The sequence below is a fragment of the Entelurus aequoreus genome, linkage group LG14 (genome assembly GCF_033978785.1).
Source record: "Entelurus aequoreus isolate RoL-2023_Sb linkage group LG14, RoL_Eaeq_v1.1, whole genome shotgun sequence".
NCBI lineage: Eukaryota > Metazoa > Chordata > Actinopteri > Syngnathiformes > Syngnathidae > Entelurus > Entelurus aequoreus.
In genome coordinates this window covers 20575039-20594202 of record NC_084744.1, presented here as the reverse complement: position 1 = coordinate 20594202, position 19164 = coordinate 20575039, and the positions used below count along the sequence as shown (strand labels likewise).

Here is a 19164-nt window from a genome sequence, read left to right as displayed (position 1 = left end):
AAAAGATATGTAAAACTGCATCAATATACATAAATTAAGGATGCATCAAAAATTGATATTTATTAAAATCATAGCTCTTGAATCGTAATTGTAATTAAATCGTGAAGTGCCAAAAGATTCCCACCTCTAGTATTTAGCTACTGTATTAGCAAAAAATGAAACATAACTAACACAGTGGAAAGTCCTTCAAGAAAAATGAAATGATGTAAGCACAGACACGGTTTAGGCATAACAAAACGCCGGCTGCCATTAAATGTAGATTTCATTACGACCACCGGATTATGTTTTATTTTCTTCATTAGAGCAAATCCCCTAAACGTTAAAACATCATTGAGACAAATGAGCACAGTATCGAGTAGTGGAAATGTGGGCTTATTTACAATGAAGTTAGTATTTCAAATTAAATCAGCAATGACGGGCCAATTGTCTTAGTGGTGGATAAATTAGCATGTACAGGGGATCATGTCTGCATCGAGTAAATGCGCAGAGGGTTGGAACAGCGCTTGTCCGGTCTGCTAACAACAAGGTTTTTTTTTGCCAGTTACTGTGATTAAAATGAGTTGTTCAATGTTCACAATGTAGCATTTTTCATGGGAAAAATTAGGTGTGCATCCTTTCAGATTTGCGTCAGGGACGCAGGACGTGTAACCTAGCAACATCACTACATAGGTGTGAATGTGTGTGATAGATTGTTTATCTATATGTACCTTGCGATTGGCTGGCAACCGACCAGTCGAGGGTGTACCCCCCGCCTCTTGCCCAAAGTCAGCTGGGATTGGCTCCAGTTTACCCCACTGGACCCTAATGAGGATAAGCGGTATAGGAAATAAATGGATGTACAAGTTTGTTCTGTTAATTTTCGTGAGCCTGTCAATGAGCTGGTTCATCGTATGTCAGGATTAGAGCCAATCTTCCTCTTGTGAAATTGTATTGCTTTTTTTTCAGTTTATACCAAACTGTATTATTAATTTAACAGCATTCCTACATGTCTGTGCACTTCATGTTTATACTGATGCACTTCCCTTTGTGTGCTTAGTTTTACAGACTTCACGGACTGTTTACATTCAAAACTCAAAACAAGTGAAGTTGGCACGTTGTGTAATTCGTAAATAAAAACAGAATACAATGATTTGCAAATCCTTTTCAACTTATATTCAATTGAATAGACTGCAAAGACAAGATACTTAATGTTCGAACTGAGAAACGTATTTTTTTGTGTGCAAATAATCAAATTAACTTAGAATTTAATGGCAGCAACACATTGCAAAAAAGTTGTCACAGGGGCATTATTACCACTGTGTTACATGGCCTTTCTTTTTAACAACACTCAGTAAACGTTTGGGAACTGAGGAGACCAATTTTTGAAGCTTTTCAGGTGGAATTCTTTCCCATTCTTGCTTGATGTACAGCTTAAGTTGTTCAACAGTCTCCGTTGTGGCATTTTAGGCTTCATAGCCATCGGTCCTCCTTTCTTCTTCTACTGTGTTTATACATTCCAGTGAAACTGCTTCCCGTTAAACTTGCTATAAGCCCCGCCCACAGGCACCCGCACCTGGCACTAAAACAGTGCCATTATTTTCATACCGTAAAAAAAGAAGCGAAACCGACAAAAAAAGAAACTATATCGTAAAAAACAGAAGCTGAAGTTAAAGTTAAAGTACCAATGATTGTCACACGCACTAGGTGTGGTGAAATTTGTCCTCTGCATTTCACCCATCCCCTTGTTCACCCCCTGGGACGTGAGGGGAGCAGTGGGCAGCAGCGGTGCCGCGCCCAGGAATCATTTTTGGTGATTTAACCCCCAATTCCAACCCTTGATGCTGAGTGCCAAGCAGGGAGGTAATGGGTCCCATTTTTCTTTGGTATGACTCTGCCAGGGTTTGAACTCACAACCTACCGATCTCAGAGCAGACACTCTAACCACTAGGCCACTGAGTAGTAAGCGATCATGAAAACCTTTGAAACACACAAAAACAATAAAGCTCGCTTTTACGGCTAATACCAAAGCAGGCCGATCTATTACTCCGCTGGAAAAAAAGTTCCTACGCGTTCGCTTTTACAAGAACAATGTCGCTACGCCTTGGTTAGGGTTGTACGGAATACAAGTATTAGTATAGTACGGCGATACTCATGAATCATATACAGCACTATACCGCCTCTGAAAAGTACCGGTCTGTATGATTACGTCTATATTTTCTGGCATCACATCTTATTTCGTTTTTTTAAATTTATATTATGTTTATAAACTCAGGAAATACGTCCCTGGACACATGAGGACTTTGAATATGACCAATGTATGATCCTGTAACGACTTGGTATCGAATTGATACCCAAATTTGTGGTATCATCCAAAACTAATGTAAAGTATCAAACAACAGAAGAATAAGTGATTATTACATTTTAACAGACGTGTAGATAGAACATGATAAAAGAGAAAGTAAGCAGATATTAACAGTAAATGAACAAGTAGATTAATAATTCATTTTCTACCACTTGTCCTTAATAATTTTGACAAAATAATAGAATGGAAAATGACACAATATGTTACTGCATATGTCAGCAGATTAAATTAGGAGCCTTTGTTTGCTTACTTACTACTAAAAGACTAGTTGTCTTGTATGTTGACTATTTTATTTAAGGACAAACTTGCAACAAGAAACAAATGTTTAATGTACCGTAAGATTTTTTGTTAAAATAAAGCAAATAATGCAATTTTTTGTGGTCCCCTTTATTTAAAAAAGTACTGAAAAGTATCGAAATAATTTTGGTAGCGGTACAACACTAGGCTTGGTTATTATACAGGTTATGGAACGTAAATTAAGTATTGTTGGCGATTTTTGAATGCATTTTCAAATTGATTTAAAGGTAGAATTGATTGCTCCTGTAAACTGCATTGCTAGCCACCCAAAGCCAACCGATTTTTACTACTTACCAGTTTGTTAGACTGCAAAAGAAAAAAACAACAACATTTTGTCTTCTTGTCTTTCATAAGGATTGTGAACAATAGGCAAATTTCCCAAAAAAGTGCAGTTCCCCTCTAAATAAAACATGTCAATCGCTAAAGTGACCCTGGTTATCACTTTGGTTTGAAAGGAGTAGCACAGTGGTTATGAGTTATGAATGGGAGACTTCATTGAAGTGTATTATAACTGAGGCACGACTGCAGTAAACACCAAAATAGACCAGACATGTGTTTTGCCTGTAGGTCTATTGTACTGTATATAGAGGCCCACCCTTGTACCATAGGGCAGTGTTTTTCAACCAGTGCCTAGTGTGCCGTGAAATACAGTCTAGTGTGCCGTGGGAGATTATGTAATTTCACCTAATTGGGTTAAAAATATTTTTTGCAAACCAGTAATTATAATCCGCAAATGTGCCGTTGTTGAGTGTCTGCACTGTCTAGAGCACGGCAGCGTAACCATGTAATACTCTTCCATATCAGTAGGTGGCAGAAGGTAGCTAATTGCTGTGTATATGTTTGTTGTGATCACAATATGCAGGCGACAGTGGGAGGCAGTGTGCAGGTAAAAAGGTATCTAATGCTTAAACCAAAAATAAACAAAAGGCGAGTGTCGCTAAGAAAAGGCAGTGAAGCTTAGGGATGGCTATGCAAAGCGAAACTAAAACTGAACTGGTTGCAAAGTAGACAAAAACAGAATGCTGGACAACAGCAAAGACTTACAGCGTGTGGAGCAGACGGCGTCTACAAAGTACATGACAAGACAATCATCAATGTACCCACAAAGAAGGATAGCGTCCGCACAACTTAAATAGTCTTGATTGCGAAAACAAAGCAAGTGTGGGGAATAGCGTTCAAAGAAGACATGAAACTGCTACAGGAAAATACCAACAAAAGAGGGAAAGCCACCAAAATAGGAGCGAAAGACAAGAACTAAAACACTACACACAGGAAAACGCCAAAAACCTCAAAATAAGTCACAGCGTGATGTGACAGGTCGTGACAGTACACCTACTTTGAGACAAGAGCTATATGGATGCATGGTTGGTTATGGTTTTAATTCATATCCAGCAATTGCGAGAACAACTTTTTATTGTCAATATCGGCTGCTGAGTTTCATTTTTTTAAGTTTTCTGTTGGTGGTGTGCCAATGAAAAAAATGTTCCTTCAGCCTGATATTAAATTGAAACAAATGTGGGAAGATGACCTCAACATCACTATCCAAGATGAGATATGGGAAAAAGCCTTAAATGACATTCACCATTGCTCAGTCAATGCTAGGTTACAATTGATTCAATTCAGAGTTATACACAGGTTACACTACTCGAAGGTTAAGTTGTATAAAATCTTTCCCCAAACTTCCCCCTTGTGTGAAAGATGCAAGAGATCAGATGGCTTCGCTTGGCATTTCTAACACTTTACACAAGATGGGTCGGAATGTTAGCACAGTGGTGGCCTATGGTATGGTCATAGCAAAGAGATGCATTTTGAGAGTGTGGAAATTTGACTCACCACCTAAGTTTGAAGCCTGGTTGAGGGAGCTAGTGGGAATCCTCCACATTGAAAAACTGAGATATGAGCTTTCTGGTAACTTACATACATTTCGTAATGTGTGGGGATCTATCTTGGAATACCTGAAACTGTAGTCAACCCCCCCTAAGGCCATGTCTAAACTAAGTCGTTTAACCCCTTAAACGAATAATCATTTAGCCTAAGCCCCGTTTCAGCCACACTAAACCAGCGTTTAAGGTACCCCTCCTCGGACAAATTTTTACACGGGTAAGTCAGCCGTGTAATTCTTGAATCTCCGGCACTTAGCTTCGTATGGACTCATTGATCGTTTACAAAGTGAGTTCGGAGAGGAAGTTACGCCAGAAAGACCACGCCCACACAGGAAGTGACATCAGAAAGAACGCGCCACAGCCATCTTCATAATAAAGCGGTTTGGTAACTCGGAGGTAAACACTGGAAATATGAGGGCGAGTCATCTAGACATGCCCGTGTTTCTCCTTCTTCTACATGTACAGTCGCTTGTGGAAATCACACATGAATACCTTAAGAGCAGGCATGTGATTTGACCACAATGAAAAAGACTGAAAAAACTTCCAGGGGTTTGGGGGACGAAGGCCCCCAGCCAGGTCCAGGTGGGGGGACAAGGGGGGCAACGCCCCCCGAAGCTCCTGGTTTTTCACCAATTTAACATGCTAAAATTAACAAAGACAGCACCATTTGATGAAAATATTTTAGTGTTTAAAGACATGAAAACATCATCAATAGAACATACATAACCCAATTACCCTAATGAATCACTGTATATGGTTCAGTCCCAACAGTATTTAGTCACTAATATTTACATCTTGTGTTCATTTCACATCCACAGGTGTCACATTGATCAGTGTTATTATCTACAGTTTATTTACAGTATTACCACATTACTTCAGTTCATGTAATGTAATGTAATGTAAACATTTCATTATTTTCGCCAAAATAGGATATACATTTATGAAAATAATTAGACATGTTTAGTATTGTTTACTTATATTTGAATATAGGAAATAATAATAATGTGAGGACACTGACATATTGCATGAAACAAGTGTGAAAATTTTACCTTCAAGATTGTTACACCACTGACAATAGTTTCAACAGACTACATAAGAACTTAATATTACAAAATAGTATTATATGCAAATTTATTTCAAATAAATTGTTAACTGGAATCAATAATGCGACTCTTTGAATTTCTGTAATTTCATAATATATTTTCACGTGGCTTTTTATTTTTAGAAAAACCCATTTATATTTCGCTAAGCAATAATTGGTTAATATTTAAAACAAACATGCATATTTCGCAAGCAAATATTTTTTAGCTTACCTCATTATTAACAACCCTGTCTGCAACTGAAGTGGGTGGATCTTTCCTCTCGATGTCTACGGCAGTTGTCGATGTAAACAAAAGATGAAGTCCGTAAGGTTTGCTCACTTTCGGTTGACATCCAAAAGTACCAGCTAGTGAAAAGTTCGTTTTCCTTGCTTCAAGTTGTTTCATATGTTTTTGGCGTTTCGCATGTACTTCCAAAGCCTTGAAACCTCGTGATCCATAGTCAATATTATCATGACACCACGTGCACAAAACCTTTCCGAGACGATCGATTTTCTGAATAAAATCACCGAACAAAGTCGTAACTTTCTTCTTCCCAACAGTATCAGTGATTTCCCTTTCCATCCAGTCCCATCGAAACTTATTTTTGACATGTTTATCAATTTCTTTTACTCGTAAAGCGTCCTTTCTCTCGAGAACCGGCATTGTTTACATATGGAAAATGGCCGTAATAACCATTATAAATGATGACGTTATTAACGTCATCATTCATAACAGATGTCCTGATTGGTCACAAGGAACATATCGACCAATCAACTACGGCGTAATATAAACTACGTCTCGAATCTTGATTTAGGGTCGGAAAAAAAAACGGAAAAACGGGAGATAAATTTTTTTCCCCCCGAGATTAAAAAAGACGGAATTCCGACTTTAGACGGAAAAATCACATGCCTGTTAAGAGAAAGCGATTGCAGCTATTTGGGATACAACACTTCTCAGACGGCAAGAGAACTTTCCAATGTCCGGCCGGGTCAGCTGTGTTTCTACTTAGCGAAAAACTTTGTCCATTTGTCGAAAGAGAGACAACGTGGATGTGATAAAAAAGGTAGCGTGTGCTTTGTATTACCTGGCCGTCGGGGAAAGCGTTGAAAGCATTTGGACTGGCAAAGCAGACTGTATCAGTTATTGTATGTCGTGGACTCGACGCTTAGGTCCAGAGTATATAAAGTCACCAAAAACTAATGGACAATGAAGGTGAAGGCAAAAGAGTGAGGAGTGTCCTGACCAGATATCTAGATCCCTAGTTTGATTGATGTAAAATGTTCTTTATCACATTTTTTACGTGTCTAATAAAGATTTGATTAATTTATGATGTCCCAGGTGTGATTCACTACAATAGGGCCCCACAGTACACTGGATTCCAGTTCATTGAACTACCACAACACTGGATATTGTTCAGATAAGTTACATTTAAGAACTTGCACAAAGCAACACTGGAGATGACTACGACGTGCACATTTTATGCGCATGCGTACTCGGTCGCGTTGCGCCGGCGGATGGAGGGTCTTAAACGGTGGCATTGTTGTGTGTGGACACCGATAAGGTTAGGTGTGACTTACCCTGGATAACCTAACCGGAGCCTAAGAAGTACCTGTCTTGGCATAATTGATGTGATTGATGAAAGTGGACATTCAACTGATATATGTAAGCCTCTTTGTATGTATTTTGTTTTTACATGTTATAATCTGTGTAAAAAAAACTTCTCGGGACGGCGTGGCGAAGTTGGTAGAGTGGCTGTGCCAGCAATCGGAGTGTTGCTGGTTACTGGGGTTCAATTCCCACCTTCTACCTTCCTAGTCACGTCCGTTGTGTCCTTGGGCAAGACACTTCACCCTTTGCCTCTGATGGCTGCTGGTTAGCGCCTTGCATGGCAGCTCCCGCCATCAGTGTGTGAATGGGTAAATGTGGAAATACTGTCAAAGCGCTTTGAGTACCTTGAAGGTAGAAAAGCGCTATACAAGTATAACCCATTTATCATTTATTTATTTATAATGATTTCTTAAAATGTTCCAGTTCCATTCACACATTTAAAAAACACTTTAAGACCAATGTCTTGGAAAAATATATCACTCTTGAATCAACACAGTAGTTAATACTGTGATCAATGTTACCGTATTTTTCGGACTATAAGTCACAGTTTTTTTCATAGTTTGGCCGGGGGTGCGACTTATACTCAGGAGCGACTTATGTGTGAACTTATTAACACATTACTGTAAAATATCAAATAATAATATTTAGCTCATTCATGTAAGAGACTAAACGTATAAGATTTCATCGGATTTAGCGATTAGGAGTGACAGATTGTTTGGTAAACGTATAGCATGTTCTATGTGTTATAGTTATTTGAATGACTCTAACCATAACATGTTACGTTAACATACCAGGCACGTTCTCAGTTGGTTATTTATGCATCATATAACGTACACTTATTCAGCCTGTTGTTCACTATTCTTTATTTATTTTAAATTGCCTTTCAAATGTCTATTCTTGGTGTTGGGTTTTATCAAATAAATTTCCCCAAAAAATGCAACTTATACTCCAGTGCGACTTATGTTTTTTTCCTTCTTTATTATGCATTTTCGGCCGGTGCGACTTATACTGCGGAGCGACTTATACTCTGAAAAATACGGTAATTACAAACTAAATGTTGGATATAAATAATAATGCAAGTATAATTGTTTGTATATAGTATATAATTGGTACAAAGGTTTAACTAACACGTGTACAAGGATATTTCACATGTCTTTACTGTGTATATAATTGAACAGTGTTTATGTTGTGTACAAGGTGTATTTATAATATGTTGTGCAAAGGAAATTTCATATTTTTTGGAAGCTCGTCTTGTATTTGACATTGTTTATAGGGTTAGACGCAATAAGTGTTCAACTTCAGCCTAAACCCTTTCGGTCTGCAACATTTTCAATTTATGAACGTACAACTGTTTGTTTATGTAAAACTGTTTGTTTATTTTGTTGACCACTGACCGAAGACATAATAAACTACCGGTAACTAAAAAAAAATATAGATATATTTTCATATTTTATTTATTTACTTTATTATATTTGTACATCTTTGTATTAAGAAAACTGACAATAAAAATATTTTCAAAAATAAAATAAAAAATGTGCCTCGGGTCAGAAAAGGTTAAAAAACACTGGTATAGGGTCTATATCAGTGGTTCTTAACCTGGGTTCGATCGAACCCTAGAGGTTCGGTGAGTCGGGCTCAGGGGTTCGGTGGAGGTCAAGACACACCCGACTCATCGTGTAAATAAAAACTTCTCCCTATCGGCGTATTACGGATACAACAACAGCAGAAGTCAGACTGGTTTGCAGGTGTGTAATTTGTTTTGAGTTTATGCACTGTGTTGGTTTTGTTCTTTGAACAAGGTGATATTCATGCACGGTTCATTTTGTGCACCAGTAAAAAAAACTTGGTAACACTTTAGTATGGGGAACATATTCACCATTAATTAGTTGCCTATTAACATGCAAATTAGTAACATATTGGCTCTTAACTAATCATTATTAAGTACTTATTAATGCCTTATTCGGCATGGCCTTATTATAACCCTAACCCTCTAACCCTGGCCCTAACCCTAACCCTAACCAAATAACTCTAAATTAAGTCTTTGTTACTTAGAATATGTTCCCCTAGTGTCCAACAAACTCTAAATTAAGTCTTTGTTACTTAGAATATGTTCCGCATACTAAAGTGTTACCAAAAACATATAACTTTGTCTTGTATTTGAAAAAAAAACAACATCTTATTTTTCACTGAAGAAGGGTTCAGTGAATGCGCATATAAAACTGGTGGGGTTGGTACCTCCAACAAGGTCTATATGTATGTTTTATGTATGTGTGTAGTCTAGTCCACCAACCTTTTTACTCTTATGATCTGGTCTCTCATGGGTTTTATGTCCTGGAAGCTCTGCTGGTTGACCAGGCTGTAGACCAGGATGAACCCTTGGCCGTTCTTGATGTAGAGGTCCCGCATAGAGGCGAACTGCTCGGTACCGGCGGTGTCGAGGATCTCCAGCACCGACGGCGAGGAGTCCACCTCGATCTCCTTGCGGTAGAAGTCCTCTATGGTGGGGTCGTACTTCTCAATGAACGTCCCGGTGACAAACTGCACCGTGAGGGCGGACTTGCCCACCCCTCCGCTGCCCAGGACCACCACTTTGTACTCACGCATCGTGTCACTCAGTCGAGCCGAGGACCGTTCACCATTTCGCGTGGCCGTTTTTTAAGGCGCCTGTTTTGACGACGACGACGCGGTGCGAGCTCGCCGCGCTCTCGGCTACGGCGGCGCACAAAGACCCGGTGCTCCGACGCGGGGCTCCATTGTGGCAATTTCGCCCCCCGAGCAGGCCACGCTCTTGACGGCTACGCCACCATCTGGAATGTGGAGGGTTGAAGGAGGGAAATATGTGGGTTTTTTTTCGCGTGTTTAGACACACAAAAAACTAAGTTGCTGTTAAAAAAAAATGGCGCCCCGCCTCCGAAAAGACGCGCGTTTTTTTTAGTTAGTTTTTTTTTTAGCAAAAAAGAAATACATTTGAACGATTTATTCCTAGTTACACCATCTTAATCATGTTTCTCCGCCCCTCTCCGGTGCAATGCCAGCCGCCATAGTCTCGGGTGGAGACCCACGGCCGCTGCGTTAAGCACGCACCCCCACTGGTCCCCTCTCGGCTGCCGTAGGGAGGCGAAACACCCGCAAGGTCCCGCCCACTTCTGGTTATTGACGTGTGAGGACACCAATGGCGACCGTAGCAACGTGCAGCCTTTGAATGGGAGCCGAGAGGGATTGGATGCTTCTCATTTCCGTTCATGTGTTAGAAAAATATATATTTAAAAAAAAAAAAATACCATCATTCGGTTGCCCTAGTGACACCCGAGCAGCACCCGTCCAATCACGAAAGCAGCTCGGGGACGTGTATCCAAGAGGAGGACAATGAGCCGGATGTTGTTGCTATGGTAACGCTGCATCGTCATTGTCTGTCCATATTTGAGAATGGTGTCTTCATTTATTGATACTCGCAATTACATTGGCATTATGTTATACCTGATACACGTACTCTAATTAGGCGCATTCGCATAATATATGACATTACTGTCCATAGCTTATCATTATTTTGATTATTGTGGGTTTTAATGGCAGTTCGAATTATTTGGCTCCAAAATATTGGAAACATTTCTCAGCATGATGCAATTACATTTTTGCTAAGTGTAGGAATTCTAAAATGAATCATGTTTAATGACTGAAACATATTTAAACTAATAAAAATACAAGACATAATGTATTGGGGAAAAAACACAGTATGACAGCATTGCCTTTACTTGACAGTGTTTATTGACATTTTTTTTTTTTTTTTACAGAATTTAGAAATCACTATTCACATGAAACGGATAATCACACAACAGTAAATCAAGCTTCACTATTATGAGAGAATGCATTTTAAAGTTAGGTCCGGTGTTAAAAGCTGCAGATGACACTGGTACCTTTTTTATCAACATCAATTTTAATGTGACCATTTATAGCAGTATGACATCATCATCATCATCATCAGTGCAGCCATCATTTACCCCAAATCTTATTTTATTTGGATTTAAAAGCAATCAAATGTGTATAATGAAGACTAAGGTAAATATGACAAAAAGCATCTTGACTGCTGTGAAAGTGCTTTAAAAGAAATGTTTCCATTAGTCAGTTGCACAGAACATTCTTTTTTTTGTCTAGGCAAGCAAAATGTAACTTTTTGGTAGCAGACAAAATGTATTTTGAAATAATAATAAAAACAAAACATTTTTTAATAAACTTGAAACCTGGTGGGTTTAGTGGATTAATTGCTGCAATGTGTTAAAAGTTGCACATCCTAGATGTAAATCCACATACCGTATATTACCAAATAGTAGCCCGGGCGTTTATTTTACAAAATGGGGTCAGACCCCGGGCGGCTATTAGGACATGGGCGGTTATTTGCACAAGGCTTTTATTTATTTTTGCACCAGCCTGCACCAGGCCATTATTTGGTTACAATGGTTACTGTCCAGTATTTTTTTTTCGTACAAACAATTTTAAATGTAAAAGCTATTGTAAACATACAAACAAAAAAACAAGACTATCAAAAGACAAGAGATCAACAAGGCCTCAACATGGCAGTACTGCAACAATTGTCAAATAGAATACCAATACTAAAAATAAATACACTTTTTAAATAAAGCAGCCTACTGGGAAGAATAAATTTATGGTACCAAGTACTCAAGTATTAAAAAACACACCATCAAAACAGAACAATAATATTGTCACTTAAATAAAATAAAGGCTACAGTACTCCAAGTTTTAAATAAAGCAGCATACAGGAAAAATACAATTATGGTACCAAGTACTCTATAAAACCATCAAAACAATAATACTGCAGCAAACGCAACCCCAAATGCAACTCAACCCCACTCATCATCCTCCTTCTCCTCCTCCTCACCCCCCTCATCATCATCCTCCTTTTCAATCACAAGTTCATTGAGGAACTGCTGTTCCTCATCACTCTCCTCCTCTTCCTGAACCACAGCAGCAGCCTGCTGTCTAGCCCTCAACAGCATCTCTCTGCCTGCCTGACATGGCTGTCCTTTCTTGAAGCAGTAAATGAGCTGGTCCTCACTCCCATCAGCTGCCACCGTCAGCCCACACACCTTGTAGGATACCAGAAAGCAACATTCAGCTATGGCTACAGTTTGCAACACGGACACACACACACACACACACACACACACACACACACACACACACACACACACACACACACACACACACACACACACACACACACACACACACACACACACACACACACACACACACACACACACACACGATTAAGCCAGCCACTTGTTGCACCAAACACCACTCCGGTGTCTCTCGTGTCACTCGCGGTGACATACAACTCCTTTGCCTTAATGCGGATCATTTTGCGGGACACACGGTGGTTCAGTCCACGCACGTGATGTATCCACTGACACAAATTAGCATCAAGCTCGTCGCTCACTTTCTTCCTACCTCCATCCGGGGGGGGGGGGGGCGTTTTCCATCGATTGCCGACTGAGATAGTAGTTCTCCCTTTTTTTGTTTCCATTCTTGTACACGTTTTGGGTCAACGTTAAACTGCCTGGCCGCTGCCAAACCAGAATTCTGCTCCGCATACTTCACAATCGCCAGCTTGAACTTTAAGTCAAGTCAAACTTTCTCTTCTTCCCCCTTAAAGTATTCCCGTCCATCAGTTGTGGTGTAGCGGTATCCTGTTCATTCAACTCACTGCTACTGTTGCTTGCCATGTTGAAACTTTTCCTCGTGGGTTTGTTGTGTGTTACGCTATATGCGGTGACCCATTGCAATATGTTGATTACCCAGAATCCCCACGTGACGTCTGCTGTTACCGTAATGACCAGAATTATTGCACCTTTGCTTTTCCTTTTAGCTTATAAATTGGGTTTAATGAAAATTAAATCAATATGATTTTAATCTAAATTATGCAAATAACAGCCCATGGGCGGCTATTTGGACATAGGCGTTTATTAGGAAGAGGCTGTTAATTCACAAAATGGGCTCAGACCCCGGGCGACTATTAGGACAAGGGCGTCTATTTGCACAAGGGCGTCTATTTGGTAATATACGGTATTATGCATTTCATTCTGTCCAACTTTATAACATAATAAAGTCAAATATCTGTGACAATACAATCTAATGTTTTTTTTGATTCGCTGCAAAAACAGAGACAAACAACTATGACTAACAAGTACTCTAATTACGCACATTCACATAATATATCGCATTACTGTCCATAGCTTATCATTATTTTGATTGTTGAGGGTTTTATTGGCAGTTCGATTTATTTGGCTCCAAAATATTGGAAACATTTCTCAGCTTGATGCAATTACATTTTTGCTAAGTGTAGGAATTCTAAAATGAATCATGTTTAATGACTGAAACATATTTAAACTAATAAAAATACAAGACAAAATGTATTGGGGAAAAAACTCAATATGACAGCATTGCCTTTACTTGACAGTGTTTATTGACATTTTTTTTTTCATATTTTTTTTTTACAGAATTTAGAAATCACTATTCACATGAAATGGATAATTACACAACAGTAAATCAAGCTTCACTATTATGAGAGAATGCATTTTAAAATTAGGTCCGGTGTTAAAAGCTGCAGATGACACTGGTACCTTTTTATCAACATCAATTTAATGTGACCATTTATAGCAGTATGACATCATCATCAGTGCGGCCATCATTTCCCCAAAATCTTCTTTTATTTGGATTTAAAAGAAATCAAATGTGTATAATGAAGACTAAGGCAAATATGACAAAAAGCATCTTGACTGCTGTGAAAGTGCTTTAAAAGAAATGTTTCCATTAGTCAGTTGCACAGAACATTCTTTTCTTTTTTTTGTCTGGGCAAGCAAAATGTAACTTTTTGGTAGCAGGTAAAATGTTTTTTGAAATAATAATACAAACTTTATTTTCTTAACAATAAAATTAAAACCTGGTGGGTTGAGTGGATTAATTGCTGCAATGTGTTAAAAATTGCACATCCTAGGTGTAAATCCACATATTATGCATTTCATTCTGTCCAACTTTATAACATAATAAAGTCAAATATCTGTGACAATACAATCTAATGTTTTTTTTGAATCGCTGCAACAACAGAGACAAACAACTATGACTAACAAGATAAGGATTTTTTCCCCCCACTTACAATGCACTTTGTTACGTCAACCACCCTACAGTCTTTTGGAGCTCCAAAAACCTGAACACCAATGACGACTTTTATGGAGGCAATGAGATCATTTCCCTCACTTTGGGAGGAATCTCAACAAAAAGTCCGCTTTAAGAAGTTACATTCACAGAGTAAATATGTTTTAGTGTCTTCTTGTTTAAAGTTACATACATACAGACAGCAACAATAAAATCCAAAGTATTCACAATAAAAAGAGAACATCATGGAGAGGAAATAAAAAGAATAACTTCTTAAGTAAGATTGTATGGATCAAACATACTCAGTCTGTGACAAAATAAGGTTTAAATTTGCTTAACAGAACTCTTACGATGACCCGGTACTCATTCAAGTAACCTAACTACACGTCACGTTCTTCCTTAAACTCTAATTATCTGCACGTTCAACTATTAAGAAACAATGCTGGGGAAGAAAACTACAAACTCATCTTAAATAGGAAATACAATAAAATAAGGAATAGCTAATAATGAGGGTACATATAGACTCGTGAGTCTTCACAAAGCATTTAAGACGTCTTTCTACATCTGATTTAAATAGATTCAACACGTCAAGCTCATCTAAAGCTCCTTAAAATGACAACTCTTTAGGCACTTGTAACATTCAAATAAGACAGTGTTCGAACAGTTGGAGTTACAGTCCCACACCGTGGTCACACTTCACTTGGACTAATACACATTTAACTAGAGGAAATTCAATGGGTAAAGACATTCTAAGTAGCTTGTTTTTCTATAATGAAGCAGAAAAAAAAAAGGTTGAATCTCAGCCTTCGCAGAGCATGAGCAGTGACGTTTGATTGGGTTATGCAATATTCAATATCGGCAAACAGACTTTCTATGCAATGCAAAGGCACGCCAGGTGTGGGGGAGCACTGCTGTACGCTTAGGGCCATACAGTCCTGCGGGTCTTCATCTCTAAGAGCATATGGATATAAGTTAAATATATAAGTGCTTTTCACTAGTTTCTTTAAAATAATTTGAATCTGGCACAAGGTAAAACAATCATTACATTTGTTATGAAGCATCCAAGAAAGTTGAACAATCTCTAGCATGGCTACCAAACCATGTATACGTACATCTGATTTGACTATTTACATCGTTACAATGTCAGGACATAACAATAATGTTTGTACCGATAGCTGTTAGTGTAGTTTGTGTGTATATAATCCAGTACATTACCTTAATTTGGAGTTACTGTATTTCTGCATCTTTTTTTTCCCAATTGCTCTGGGGGTAGTATAAATATGATGCATATTACAACAACTTTACAGGTGCCACGTACAATCCAGAAATGAGCTAGTGTATTGTAGTTCTTTACTCCATCCTATTGACTGGTGATGCATTCAGCATGCTTGCTGCAGGTGACGTGCGCTGTGAGCACAGTATGTACACACGGGTTGTTGCTTTTCCACTGCAGCATTGTGGCACTGAGATCTGGTGGTTACTTCAGAATGATCTGTTTCAGAGGGGGGGAGACAAAAATATGTTTTTGCAACACAAAAAAGATAAAGGCAAACAAATGCGATTTGATTAGATCAGGGGTGTCAAAGTCAAGGCTCGCGGGCTGTAATTAATTATCTATGGCACCCGGGATGATATTTCATTAGTATTAGAACCGGCCCGCAGGCCACAGCCACCAGCCGCTGTTTTGCACGCACTAATATTCCATCAGTGTTGGCGCTAGGAATTTTCAAAATGGAATCCCAGGGACCCCATCAAGTCATAAAAATGGCGTCCCACAGTACATTTTTGGGGTCTCACTTTTTTGTAACCGTTTTGAAAACAAATGATATGCATTATCCTGTTATATCTCACATTCTATATTGTGTTTTGAAAAAAGGTTGTCATAAACATTACTTAATTCATTAAAAAAAAGAATACAAAAGAAATAAAATGTTCATGCATAATGTATTCAGTTATAAATAGAGATGTCCGATCATGGCTTTTTTGCCAATATCCGATATTCCGATATTGTCCAACTCTTAATTACAGATTCTGATATCAACCGATACCGATATATACAGTCGTGGAATTAACACATTATTATGCCTAATTTTGTTGTGATGCCGCGCTGGATGCATTAAACAATGTAACAAGGTTTTCCAAAATAAATCAACTCAAGTTATGGAAAAAAATGCCAACATGGCACTGCCATATTTATTATTGAAGTCACAAAGTGCGTTATTTTTTTTAACATGCCTCAAAACAGCAGCTTGGAATTTGGGACGTGCTCTCCCTGAGAGAGCATGAGGAGGTTGAGGTGGGCGAGGTTGTGGGGGTGGGGGGAGGGGGGGCGAGGGGGGGTGTATATTGTAGCGTCCCGGAAGAGTTGGTGCTGCAAGGGGTTCTGGGTATTTGTTCTGTTGTGTTTATGTTGTGTTACGGTGCGGATGTTCTCCCGAAATGTGTTTGTCATTCTTGTTTGGTGTGGGTTCACAGTGTGGCGCATATTTGTAACAGTGTTACAGTTGTTTATACGGCTACCCTTAGTGTGACCTGTATGGCTGTTGACCAAGTATGCTTGCATTCACTTGTGTGTGTGAAAGGCCGTAGATATTATGTGGCTGGGCCGGCACGCAAAGGCAGTGCCTTTAAGGTTTATTGGCGCTCTGTACTTCTCCCTACGTCCGTGTACACAGCGGCGTTTTAAAAAGTCATACATTTTACTCTTTGAAACTGATACCGATAATTTTGCAACCGATACCGATAATTTCCGATATTACATTTGAAAGCATTTATTGGCCGATAATATCGGACTGCCGATATTATCGGACATCTCTAGTTATAAACATTCATTCACTTTCTTTTTTTTCCTTCCTGGATCTAAACTTTACCGCTAGCTGTATTTTTTTCTATATTTTTATTGTAATATTTTCAAAATGTGTTTGTTTTATTTTTGGCCAAAGTAAGACAAAGAAAACAATCTGAAGTTGTCTTTATTTTTTAGTTTTAATGCCATGATTTTAATAGTCTGGCCCGCGTGTGCACAGATTTTCCTCCATGCGGCCCCTGAGCTAAAATGAGTTTGACACCCCTGGATTAGATGTATTCACTAGTGTTTTTTTTAAAAATAATATATCTTTATGAGTACTGTAAATTATTCATCTTTTTAATTAAATCAATCACACTTTTGAATTTTGATTAATCATGATTAGTACAGTAATCCATCCATCCATTTTCTACCAGCTGCATTCAGGGGGTTACACCCTGGACATGTTGCTACCTCATCGCAGGGCCAACACAGATAGACAGACAACATTCACACACTAGGGCCAATTTAGTGTTGCCAATCAACCTATCCCCAGGTGCATGTCTGTGGAGGTGGGAGGAAGCCGGAGTACCCGGAGGGGACCCACAAAGTCACAGGGAGAACATGCAAACTCCACACAGGAAGATCCCGAGCCCAGGATTGAACCCAGGACCTTCGTATTGTGAGGCACACGCACTAACCCCTGTTCCTCCGTGCTGCCCTTAGTACAGTAATTTACATGAAAATATATATAAAATTACCCTAAAAAAAGACCCCAGTATGTAATTGTATTGTCAGAATGTCATACACAAAGATTTTTTAAATGTTTTACTTGAATGTATGTCACTTATTAGCCCTAATTGTAATGCATATCTCCTGAATGAGGCATCATTATTAATGAAGACATACAGTATTGCACAAAAGTGAGCGCACTCCTTGCATTTTTGGAAATATTTTATATCTTTTCATGGGACAACAATGAAGAAATTACACTTGTAATGTAAAGTAGTCTGTGTAAAGCTTGTATAACAGTGTTATTTTACTGCCCCATTGTGTAAACCGCAACAAAAGGGAATACACTCCTATTGCGAAAATGTCAAAATTGGCCCCCAGAGCTAGTTTCCCTCTATAGTAAGTTTGGTATTATCACTCTCACACTTTCTCATACTTGTAAATGGAAGTTCAACATGGCACCTCTCTGGAAAAGTGAAGAAAACAACTGTTATTCTATGTACAGATGTCCTACCTAGGCTATAAGAAGGTTGCCAGCAGTATGGTGGCTAAGACTGCAGCGATTTAATAGGACATGTTCCATAGAGAGCAGGCCTCGCCATTGTTGACCAAAGAAGTTGAGTGCATGTGCTCAGCGTCATATCCAGAGATTGTGTTTAGACAATAAACATATGCGTGCTGCGCAGGTTAAAGGTGGGGAAAGAAAGCCAGTAGTTTGTTGAAGACAAGCAGACCAAGGACATGAATTACAGCAACCTTGTGCTGTGGTCTGATGATACCAAGAGAAACTCACTTAGTTCAAATAGTGGCAAGCGAGTGGCAGCAAATCAGGTGAGAAGTACAAGGATGACTATGTCTTACCAGAGTACCTCCAGTCAAGCATGGTGGTATGAGTGTCATTTTCTGGGGCTACATGAGTGCTGCTCGCACTGGAGAGCTACAGTTCATTGAAGGAAACCTGAATACCAACATTTTCTGTAACATTATCAGTCCCAATTCACGCAAATTCAACTACCATACTTTACAGACTATAGAGCGCACTGGGACATAAGGCGCACCTACTAAATTTTAGAAGAAAATAATATTTTTCCATATATTACTATAAGCAAAGAAAAATCCATTAATTAGCCGCACCGGTTTATAAACCGCATGGTTCAAAGCGTAAAAAAGTAGCGGCTTATCGTCTGGACTAGGGTTTTACGTATACCAGTATTAGTATAGTATCGTGATACTAATGAATCATTTTCGGAACTATACCACCTCTAA

At 38.8% G+C, this 19164-nt stretch overlaps 2 protein-coding genes across 11 annotated transcripts in view; both read right to left on the bottom strand.

The window, feature by feature from the left end:
• The window catches only part of LOC133664507 (ras-related protein Rap-2a), a 31007-nt gene extending 20667 nt beyond the window's left edge, over positions 1 to 10340 (bottom strand). For both annotated transcript variants that reach the window (XR_009828591.1, XM_062069188.1), the window contains exon 1: positions 9502 to 10340. Coding sequence is in view for 1 of the 2 variants with exons in the window: in XM_062069188.1 (XP_061925172.1) it covers positions 9502 to 9815 (314 nt within the window). In the remaining variant the exon portion in view is untranslated. The remainder of the gene's footprint in view (positions 1 to 9501) is intronic.
• A 2366-nt stretch (positions 10341 to 12706) lies between these two features.
• Positions 12707 to 19164, bottom strand: part of LOC133664505 (muscleblind-like protein 2a) — a 48043-nt gene continuing 41585 nt past the window's right edge. For 3 of the 9 annotated variants that reach the window (XM_062069181.1, XM_062069179.1, XM_062069180.1), the window contains one exon: positions 12708 to 15873. In XM_062069181.1, coding sequence (XP_061925165.1) covers positions 15859 to 15873 — 15 coding nt within the window. In that variant the 3' untranslated portion in view covers positions 12708 to 15858. Of the gene's footprint in view, positions 15874 to 19164 lie in introns of all 9 variants that reach the window. The other 6 variants (XM_062069183.1, XM_062069182.1, XM_062069187.1 and 3 more) reach the window with 3 other exon arrangements.